The sequence below is a fragment of the Macrotis lagotis genome, chromosome X, assembly GCF_037893015.1.
Source record: "Macrotis lagotis isolate mMagLag1 chromosome X, bilby.v1.9.chrom.fasta, whole genome shotgun sequence".
NCBI lineage: Eukaryota > Metazoa > Chordata > Mammalia > Peramelemorphia > Peramelidae > Macrotis > Macrotis lagotis.
In genome coordinates, this window is record NC_133666.1 from 338,245,160 (window position 1) to 338,257,251 (window position 12,092).

At 34.1% G+C, this 12,092-nt stretch overlaps 1 protein-coding gene across 1 annotated transcript in view; it reads left to right on the forward strand.

Annotated features, from left to right (window-relative positions):
* The window catches only part of ADAMTS16 (ADAM metallopeptidase with thrombospondin type 1 motif 16), a 245,374-nt gene that overhangs the window by 94,242 nt on the left and 139,040 nt on the right, over positions 1-12,092 (forward strand). Inside the window, exons 7-9 of the mRNA XM_074208590.1 lie at positions 1,679-1,838; positions 2,859-2,964; positions 11,370-11,507. Coding sequence (XP_074064691.1) covers positions 1,679-1,838; positions 2,859-2,964; positions 11,370-11,507 — 404 coding nt within the window. The remainder of the gene's footprint in view (positions 1-1,678; positions 1,839-2,858; positions 2,965-11,369; positions 11,508-12,092) is intronic.

Consider the following 12,092-nt stretch of genomic DNA (forward strand, 5'->3'; position numbering starts at 1 on the left):
GTTATGAAACTGTTTGCCCCCAAGTTCTGCCAATGTTCTTTATTTTCTACATTCTTTGCTAAAGTTCCAATTTAGCAGTTTTATAATTTTCCAAAGGAGAATATGTTCATGTGTTTACATGATGACCATAGTAGCGATTTCTTCTTAGTTTTAAATAATTTTATTATGTTTCTAAAATTAAGAATAATGTGCTTTCTCAGAGTTTTTAAAGTAAAATTTGCTCAAATTTATACTTTAATATAGGGAATAAAGAGATCAATTCTAAGCACCAAAAAAGATCATGGTTCAAATCCTGACTTTGACACACACTGGCTGAATGATTCTGGACAAATCACTAAACAATTTAGATGCCCCCGTGTAAGTCATTGATAGGAGAATTTCCTTATCCATGATTTCCCTATATCAATAAAATCACAAATTCATTTCTCATCACTTTTACCCCAATACTAATGCAGGAAATTCTCTTTGAAGTGGTATTATGTACATTTAATTGTATAATAATAATAACCAAATATATATTAAACATTACAATGGTTATTGTAATACCTCATGATCATACTGAAGATGATCATTTATCAAGAAGCAGAGCCATAGCATGGTAGAAAGGCTAAAACACTACACTGGGATGCAGCAGATTTAAGTATCTGGAACTATGTCACTTTAGGTACATCATTTAATTTGTTTGGCCTCAGTTTCCTCATTTCTATAATGAAATGATGAGATTAGCCTTTTTTTTTAGCTTCATGAATCTCTTTGGTTTTCTGATGCTATCAAGAAAGTTGTGTTCAGAATAATGTTTTTAAATGTATAACATAAAATTCATAGGATCACAAATGAAACCAATAATACTGAAGTAAGGTTATTAAAACATAATAGGATAATGAAGTGATAAAGCAGATAGAGCATTTCCTTGGAATCAGGAAGACCTGAGACTAACTCCCATCTTAGAGAATTAATAGCTGCACCAGACTAGCAAGCCACTTAAAACTCTTTGTCTCAGTTTTCTCCTCTGTAAAATGATGATAATAATATTAACACCCTCCTCCCATGATTGTTGTGAGGACTGAATCAGATAATCTAGGTACTATAAAAGTGCCATCTTGTTTTTATCATTTTTTAAATCAAAAATTGACAGGGAGCAGCTAAGGGGATAGAGCATCAGCCCTGGAGTCTGGAAAACGTGAGATTAAATCTGGTCTCATATACTTGAGGCTTAGTAGCTGTGTGATATTGGACAAGTCACAACCCCATTTCCTTGCAAAAAAATCAACAAAAAAATTTACATATCCCTTAAAATTTATTGACTCCTTAGGGTTCCATGGATCACAGGTAGAGAATCCCTGGACTAAAGGCTCTCTTATATCCCTTTCAATTTTTATTGTCTAAAAAGCTATAATGAGTTTGGGTTCACTTTATGTTATTTTGTGAGATACCCTAAAAAAAGCTTCTTTTAAAAATATTTGCTGATATTCTCATACTTATCATTTTTCTTCTTATCAGAAAGACAATAATGAAAAAAGTATAATTTGAATTTTCTGATCATTTGAATTCATTATGATTAATAGATATTTATGAAGCTCCTGCTATGGACCAGTCATGACACTAACACTATGTGGTTTTACTATGATAATAATAATATTATAATGTTGTTATTGGTATTACTGTCTTTCCTGAGCAGCCAGGACTTGTGATTAACCACCATGCTGACCATACCTTGAGTAGTTTCTGTCAATGGCAGTCTGGACTGATAGGAAAAGATGGAACTCGCCATGATCATGCAGTTTTACTTACTGGTCTGGATATATGTTCCTGGAAGAATGAGCCGTGTGATACGTTGGGTAAGATTTTTATGTAGTATTTTCAAAGATAGGTGTTTACTTGTACAGGTGCATGTATAATTGCACATTTTGTATATAAACACACTTTCAATTAAGCTATCAGTATATTTTCATATTATTGGCAAGTATATTTGAATTCTTAATAGATATAGCATTGGAGAATGAAAATTTTTGTATGCAAGCTTACTACGTTCTAAATATAGAGCTCTATCTTAAGTTGTGCCAAAAGTTCATCTAACAGAAAATTGTTCTTTGCCAAACACAAAAGGTATGAGAACTCAATTTTCATAATTTTGAATCTCTATTAATTTGTTAAAATTTTTTATAATAATTTGTTACAATTTATTTAATTTGTTACAAATTACAAAAATTATTTAATTTGTTACAAGTAATTTAGAATGTATGGAACTTATTAAAATACATGCTCGATCCAAAATCAAGATCATCAGGTTTCAGGTTATTATGATAGACTTGGAGAAAATTGATGTTGTAGATATTCCTTTAGAAATACTTTATTTTCCATCTTTGCATTCTCAACTCAGATTCAGGAGTGTTGTTTAAGGGGCCTCTGAGCAGGTACACTCTTGGAAACTGTTCTTTCATATTTTTCTAAAAAATCAATAAATAATGCAAATAATACAAAACTTTGGGAATAATACAAAATTTTATTTTTCCAACTTAATTTTTAATGAGGATTAGATATTTAGTATGCAGTTTTAACTCAGTTCACTCAAGCTTTGGGTATCAGGAATTTGTAGACAAATGCCCAGATAAATAATCAATAATTCATTTCATCATATTCCATAATAGGGCAGGATATAATGTAAGGCTGGTCTTTAGAGACCCTAGAAATGAGTATCCTTTCCTTCATTTTGAAAATAGCTATTATATGGTCATTCTAGAAATAGCATATCCCCATTTTCCCAAAAGGTCTTGGAGATGAGAGATAAGAGAATACAGTTCTTTTATTTGTTTCCAATAATCATGCTTTGCTTCTCTTTTGAACTTCCTGTTCTATAGGATTTGCACCCATAAGTGGAATGTGTAGCAAGTATCGCAGCTGTACAGTTAATGAAGATACAGGTCTTGGTCTAGCTTTTACCATTGCCCATGAATCTGGACACAAGTAAGTTTAAATGCGCCAAAGAACACAATATGGAGGGGGAACACCTTTTGTTCGAGTTTGAATTGCAATAGCTCTTCCTATTGCTTTATCACTTAAGGTATTAAATTAATAAATCAAGCCCTTCATGTATTTTAGAATTTGCTGAACAATGAAATAAACTCCAATTGAATATCATCTCTGTGAAATAATACAACACAAGTGTTTAATTGTGGCTCTTTTCATTTGAGTGCCCTATTTCATTATTAAAAATATAGTCACTTGAGATTAATAATAGGCTACCTAGAATAAATACATCTCTAATTAAGAATGGGGATGAGTAGATTATTTGAGTTCCCTCACATGAAATCTGAGGCCCTACGTTTTGAAGGCCAAATTGATTAGGAACTTTTTTCCTCTAGATCTGGGAGCATATTTATACTACAAGAAAATATGCAACTATATGTTTGAGAAAATGTACTTTTATTCTGGTTTACTTTTTTCTTCTTTTCATACATGTGCACACACACATACATATGGGAATGCTGAAGGTAGATCTTCTGATTAGCTCCATAACCAGGTGAAGTAGTCAGGACTTTTCCCCAGGTCATTGAAATTTAATGTGTGACAAAAGTACCACCTGATGAAATACTTTGATACAGTGGGCATCTTCCTAAAAGCAACTCATCTTGATAAGGTTCCCCCACCAAGGGTCAGTCCTTTAGCGTGAAGAGATGTGCTCTCTCCCCATGTGATCTATCCTCTACAACCCACCTAATATCAAAACTGCTGTGTATAATCTACTCTTTAGTTCTACTTCTAAAATTCATGTATTCCAGTAACTACAGTTAATAATTAACTAGATGTCCTTGGAGAACTTGAAATATTTTATATTTAAGCATGTTCTAAAAGTCTTGGGATGGTTTAAGCATTGATGGCTTTAAACTGAACTTAGACTTTGAGAAACTCAAAATGTCTGTGTGTGTTTGTGTTTGTACATAGATGTATGTATAGTATATAAATGTGTATTTTTAGTGTTAATGTATTAGAAAACCTTCTCTCTTCCTGCTGATATTCTTTAATGAGAATTTCACTATTAAAATAAATTTTCCCATCTTAAAATGTCTGTTCTTATAGCCAATTAGTAGTTGTTTAAATTTAATTATTCATCTTGGATTCGGTGTCAGCATAAACTTCAATGGCTACAGTGTGTGTCTGTACTCTCAAGGGGAAATAGTTGAGAGAAGATGAAAGGACTGAGGCAAATACAGTTCAGTTACTACAGTATAGCTTTCAGCATTTGATTTAGTGTTCATTCATCAGCAAAAATATTTTTTCAACATCTGCTTTTGTGATTATCCATCAAAATCATTTTGGATGTGAAATTTGGTACATTTATTGTGATGGAGTGAGCAGTATTTTAGGGAAGCTAGTTATTACAGAGTTCCAGTTCAGTAGTCAGGAAGACCTGAGTTCAAATCTGGATTCAGACACATAGTAGCTATGTGACCTTGGACAAGTCTTTGAACCCTGTTTGCCTCAGTTCCTCTTCTGAAAATTATCCGCAGAAAAAAAATGGCAAACCACTCTAGTATCTTTGCCAAGAAAACCCCAAATGGGATCACAAAGTGAATAACAAAGAGCAATATTTTAAAATAAACTATTTCAAGCAGTTTCTAGTGTCTTAAATTATATATAATCCCTGTGTTATGTTAATAATTTCCATAGATTGTCTATTTTTTTTCTTTTCTGGATTCAGCCCTCACTATACTAAAGCTTTACCAGTGAGAGAAACTTTCTGCACCAGTACAGATTGGAACCTGCTCTTTCAACAAAAATCATAAAGCTAGAGTGTCAAATTTAAATATAAATGGATCCTACAATGTCATGACATAGAAAACCATAAATTAATATTATCTACTTTGTATTATAACTATTTTGTTAAACATTCACCAATTCTATTTTAATCTGTTTGTGTCCTTCTTCATTTTTTAGGCCTCAAGTTTGATACCTCTATTAGAGAATTTACTAGGGCATTAAGAATTTAGACAATTTGTATAAGATCACACAGTTATATGGATCAGAAGCATCAGTGAACCCAGGTCTTACTCCAAGGCCAGCTCTCCATCCACTACACCATTCTGCCTCTCCTGAATTGTCTTATCTTTAAAACATACATATATCCAACACATATAATACATATGTACACAATTGAAAAAGTTTGTCTTTTTATCCATTAGAGATTCTGAGTTCCTAAAACTTAATAGCATCAAAACAATCCAGTGGTAATACTATAATTCTCTTCCCAGGTTACACTGCCAACATTTCAACATTTTTGAAATTTTTCCTGGACAATGTACAACTAAGAAACATAGTTTGTTATCTTTATAGCTTTTACCTTACCTTTCCTTACCTTCTGTTTACACTGGCAAGAAAGTTAGTGATGGTAGATGTGTTTTTATGCAACTCCCCTCTCCTCTTAGTCAATTAGAAAATGAAATTAAGTCTCTTATTCATTTCCTCCAAAACTATTAAAGGATTTATCTGCTCTGTCTATGTCTATATGTGTCTCTGTGTGTGTTTGTGTGTGTGTGTGTGTGTGTGTGTGTGTGTGTATGTACAAATGTGCTAGTCTGTAATGGAATGCATGAGAGAAACTATGGACTTTGGCTCTATGTGAACAGAAGACCTCCAAATGGAAAGTTTTATATCCCAGTACTGATCCCCTCATCATTACAAGTAATGATTAACTAATTTTTCAGTGCCTAGCAAATGATTGCTGCATTATATTTGAAGCTTTAATTTAAATCATAATTATATTTTTTAATATTCTGGCAGAGAAAAACCTTCAAAACACATAATCTTAGCATCATTAGGCTCTTACCATCATCTGAACCATATCTTAAATTAATTATAAAATATAAAAATAGGATACTTTGAAGTCCCCCCATATATTGTCAGAATTGAGGAAGCTTAAGATAATCAATTTAGATAGAGTCCCACTAAAATGATTTATTTCTCCTTTGTTTTATGATCTTTTCTTATAATTCTATCATATACAGAACTCCCCATGTAGAAATGTTATTGACATTCCCCAAGTAGGATTTATGAGAGAAACAAATCAGTAATTCCAGTGTTACTGACACCCTCAGAGAGCTGCTTGGGTCAGTAAAAGGACAATAATTATCCTTATTATACAGATGAAAAAATTATAACTCAGAGGAGTAAAATGCTTTCTCTAAAATTACATAGCCAGCAAATAGGGATCTGAGGTTTGAACCCAGGACTCCTGACACAAGTTTATTTTATACATACAAGTTCATTTTATTCTTTTTCATACTTTCTTCTCACAGTAGATAAGTTAGGTATAAATAAGATTCCTTTTCAGAATTTTCTAGCTAGTAAATTGAAAAATATTTATTATTCTTTTATAAAGGTTTTCATGTTGACAAAACACAATGTTAAAAAAAAATCACTTCTCTGAAGCTGGATTCTATGGCCAGTGTTCTATCCACTGCACCACCTAGCTGGTACTTATTACCTTATTGAAGGGGAAAGGGAGAGAATGGATAGAGAGCTACTGGTGTCAAGGTAAACTAAACTTCTAAACTTTAGATTAAAGGAGTTTCTTCTAGGTATGATTATTTTTCTTCTTAATCTCACCAAGTGGGAAAGATTCTTTGAGATGAAATAGTCCATTCACCTAATTTATTTGAATTTGAGTTGGGCAGGGAAGCAGGAGAGTCAGAAGGAAAATGAGAAGGAATGTTTTCTTTCACTAGATAGCAGAGAATCAGGGTCATTTTTTTTAAAGAGGCAATAGAAGGATTTTTGCTATTACTCTAAATGACTTGAAACAGTTACATGTGGTTTGTAAGATACAGGTGCTAAAGAGATGATGGGGCTATACCGATAACTGAACTGCATGCTTTGGAGAATGTGTAATCTGGGCAATAGGCCATTTGAAAAATTCCCATTTGCTAAGGGAAGCAGTATGGTCTGATAGGTAGAGCCAGGGGAATATGAATCTAGATACACTCTTATTCTACCACGACTTTGCTATGTGGTCATGGAGTCATTACTTAATCTGGTCTCACTAAATTTTCCCATCTGTAAAATTGGTAAATCTCTTTGAGATCCTGAGTCCAGACATGCAGGTGCACTTTAAATTACATTATAATCCTGGAGTCAGAGTTTCTCAGTATGCAAAATATGCTCCCAGGGCTAACCATGTTAATTTTTCAGTCACTTAAGATAATATTTACTAAATTATGTTTTTTAGTGATCTGAATTATATGGAGGAAACCAGTTAACCTCAGTCACATTGCACCTTGAGGGAATGACAACTACCAGTCTACTAGAATGTCAGGATCATCATTTTGCTAGGTTTTCATGATACAATAAAAATAGCACTGGATTTGAGGTCAGAGATCCTGGGTTTAAATCTTGACCCTGCTGTTTACAATCTGAATGACCTTGGAAAAGTGACTTAAACTTTTCTGGGTCACAATTTTCTCATCTGTAAATTGAGGCAGTAGATTAAAAAACTTTCAATGCAACTATAAATCTATAATATCATGCCGTTTAATTGTCTTATCTTCCCCAGCCTATAATACCAGAGTTAGACTTAAGTCCCAGTTCAGGCTCTAAATCTAGAAGTCTTTTCAATATTTTATCATGTCTGTATCCTGTCTGCCCAAACATTTTTCTGTATGATCAGTTTCTGAGAACACAAATAGGGCAATGAGTGCTTTGGAAAATTGGCAATGTGTAAATTATAATTTTAGAGTTGTAAATAACCTTAGCAATTATCTGACTCAAACGGCTTATTTTACAGATAAAGAAACTCAAGCCACGAAGATGAAATAACCTATCCAAAGTCATGATGGCAAAGAGAGGATGTGGCTTAGGTCTCCTGATTTTGGCCCATAATCTCCCCTATTCCTTATATTGTCTCCCCTAAGGTCATGGTACTCTGCTCCTTAGCCTCTCATAATTTTCAGAGATAATCTACAATGTGTCAGCAGTTTGGATGTCTAGGGATAAGCCCTTATGAGATTCCATAATTCCAGAGGCAAGATTTAAAAAAAAAACATGCTCAAAGCTAAACCATGTTGCATCCTTATACATAGATGCCCTAGTCGTTTAAAAGAGTTGCTACCTCAAACAAGGGTATATAATAGAAATGTCTTGATTTCTTAATTTATTCTCAAGTAAGAGTATAGTGAAACAAGATTTATTTTAAATTCAGATTTGCCAGTTATTTTCAACTCCATCTCCTCAACATCTTTCCCATCTTTCCCCTGTCTATTTATAACACAATCAACTTAGTGCAGGCCTTCATCACCACTTATCTGGGCCATTACAATAGCCTCTTAACTAGGCTTCCAGTATCCAGGTTCCCTCACATCTGCCAAACTGATATCCCTAAAAGATAGAGTCTAGTTCCTATTGTGCAGTTCCCAGGATATCACTCCTTTACTCAAGGATGATATTAGTCCTTCATTCTCAAAAAAAAAGACCATCAGGGAGGTGATGCCATGACTTGCACATAAATTGGATTGAGTGAAAAAGGGTTGTGCAATGCTACTAACCTTACTTTTTTCTCCAGAGTCATCCAGGGGCTAGAAAGGATCAGGACAGCTAGAGATGACCCTGGATGTGAGGCAATCAGGGTTAAGTGACTTGTGCACACAATTAGTAAGTGCCTTAGGCAAAATTTGAACTCAGATCTTCCTAACTTCAAGGTCAGTGCTCTACCCACTGTGCCATCTTACTGAAATTCAATGTTTCCCTCTTGTTCTCAGTTAAAATGCTGTTATTCAAAATTCCTCACATTCTTTTGAGGCTAATTATTACAGTATTGGGCAAGTCACTTAACCTCTGTTTGCCTCAGTTCCTCTTCTGAATGAACTGGAGAGGGAAATGGAGAATCACTCCAATGTCATTGTCAAGAGGACTCCAAATGGGTCACAAAGAATTGAACAAAACTGAAACAAATGAACAAAATGAGACAATGTTTACCCTCAAAAGACTTGCATTCAACTAGGAAACAACAATATCAGTCAATCATCATCAACGTGTGCATAGGTTAGTTTATAAACTTAGGATATTCTCTGATATAAAAGATGTGCCAAATATAAGCTTGCAGATTGATTTATTGAAATAGTTAAAAACTCAATAATTTAAGTCCTACCTTGTTCCTTAATAGTTTCTCAACTTTCTTCTTCATCAAGTTTCACAGAATCATAGGTTTAGAGCTGGAAGAGACCTGAGACATGATTTAGTTCAATTCCCTTATTTTACAATAAGAGACTCAGAGAGATCAATTGAATTGCCTAAAATCTCATACTTAGTAACAGGCAATTAGGAGATTCAAACTCGGGTTCTTTGATTCCAAAATCCAAGGCTCCTTTTTTCATTTGGGGAAGGAGAGGAAAAGTACCAGAAAATTTGGTTCCTCTATTTTACTCTTTGCTTCATTGATGTTATACTCTCACTTATTTATACAATCTAGGCTTTTTATTAATATCATGCTGATAGAAACTGAGACATAAAATATCTTCATATGTGCATACATATGCATTCACATATATATATGTGTGTGTGTGTGTGTGTGTGTGTGTGTGTATTCACATATGTATATGTGTATGGGTCAGAGAAATAAGTTCTAAACTTATTCCTTTTTTATCACATTATACCAGGGCCAGCCTTTCATACCACTGACCTAAATCTGAAACCTTTCCATATCCTATGACACATTGTTTATACCATATGGTTACCCTGGACTTGGTTAATTATTTTTAATAGAACTTCAGAGAGTGGGTGGAGGTCAAAATGACTAAATCCACATCAATGTTAGCCCTATACATGAATTCTACAGAAGGTTGCCATTTGCAATGCTACATTAGATCCTTAAATCTGCTTGTTATATTTTTAATAAGATAGAGGCAAAACTGAAACAGGCATTTTGTTTGTTTTCCAAAACACTTTAGGATGATCTCCACTTGAAACATTCCTATTTTCCTCCTAATGTTTTTGTTGCTACTCTCTGAGGCTCCTCAGAGGATGAAGATGGTAGGCTTACAGTCAAGAAGACCTGAATTCAAATGCTCTTTTAAATATCTGTGTAACCCTTTTCAAGTCACTTGACTTCCATCGTATTAGTTTTCTTCATTTACAAAAAGAAGTGTTTGAATTCAATTATCTCTAAGTCCCTTTCCAATTCTGATGAGTCATAGTCAGACCAGATAGTATTTCGAATTTTTCTTTCTCTCTACGGATTTACTTCCTAATCAAAGAAAAATCTATCTTGTGCATTATTTCCTCAGGACTCTTGTAGGAAAAGCTTTCCAGAGTCCTCTGTGGATTTTTTTTGTTCTTTTTTTTTTTTATTATTTAATGGGGTACCTGAGGCCCACTTTGAACTCAGTTTGCTATCCAATGCGCCACCTAGCTGCCCCCCACCTCTTTAGATTTTTAAAAGTTAAGGGGAATACTAGAGAGAAATGGGATTGTTTGAAGGAAGGGAAGAGGTACCAGCCTAGGTGATGTCATCAAAATATAATATAAATGTTATCGGGGAGAGTTAATGAGTTGTAGAAAATATTTTTTTCCTTTCTTCTCTCCTTATGCACCACATTCATACTCATTAGAATCCCTCCACATGCAAAATAGTAAGAATTTATATAAGAGGACACTCAATCATCAGAGTTCTCACCTGTACTTCATAGACTGAGGCAGGGCTGAGACTACTCAGCTGACTAGCTTGTACTCAGACATAGCACCAGCAGCCTCCACACTTGATAATGGACAAATCCTTCCTGCCCACCTTCCACTTATTTCTTTTTTTTTAAATTGTCACTACCAAAAAGTCACCAAGACTAGTCAGGCTTTGTCTATCCACCAGAGTATCAGTTTACCTAGTTACTGATTTAAAATTATATGAATTTACTTTCAAAGAAAAGAAACCAACATGTACGGTATAAAATAGAAAGACTATTCTGCTGAGTGACTGCAATCCCAAAGAAAAATTTATAGATGAGTGTGACTGCTTATAGATATAACATAAAAGCATTTTTAAACCAGATTTGCCTCCCAGAATAGTCTTGATCATTCATCACACTGAAGTTGCTTCCAGAGGAGGTGATAGTGAAGGAGAACTCATTGTAAGCTTCAATAACGAGTCTGTAAAAGAAAAGTGGTAAGGAAAATGCTTCTTCCACATCACTTGAATTGCTTTTGAGGCCATTAGTCCAAATAAGTAGGATCTTTTGGCTCTATCTGCATCATTTATGTAAAATTCTCCAACATATAACAAGAGGCTGTGATGTACATTGGCTCATGCAATGCAACCTAAGTTTGGATTGCTTCAAATGAGTATAAAATATCTGTTTTTAAGTGATTGGCATTTATTTTCTCTTTGATAGCTTTGGCATGGTCCATGATGGAGAAGGAAACATGTGCAAGAAGTCTGAGGGTAACATCATGTCTCCTACATTGGCAGGACACAATGGAGTCTTTTCCTGGTCAGCTTGCAGTCGCCAGTATCTATACAAATTTCTAAGGTAGGTAATTCAGAAGGAGTTTGATTCGAAATGTATTTAACTCCTTATCAAGTAAGATTGTAGGCAGTTGGAAAGGTCACAAAATTTAGAAACAACACTGTTACTGTTCTCATTCAGATTTCACAGGGGGATAGGACTACTACACAAATAACCAGTTTAAAAAAGTGAAGTATTATTGCTTAAATAAATTATAAGCAAACATTATATAGGTTCCATGACAAGAAGGCCATTCTCATCTAATAGACATTAGAGAAGAAATGGAAGGGGAAAGGAGTAAGTTTTTATTTATAAGACAGATATTTTCCTTAGTGTTTTACAAATATTATCTCATTTGATCCTCACAAAAATCTTGTGGAAATGACTGTTATTGCCCCCCTATTTTACAGGTCTAGAAACTGAGATAAAAAAGACATTGTGATGTATCCAGGGTCATACAGTATTAAGGATTTGTAGTCAAATTTGAAATCACACCTTCCTGACTCTATGTCCAACTGCACTATCTAACTTACTCCAGAGACAAAGAAAAAGTTTACATTGGCTGCAAATGAAGGAAAGAGGAAAATAATCTAATAGTGGTAGGAGAAT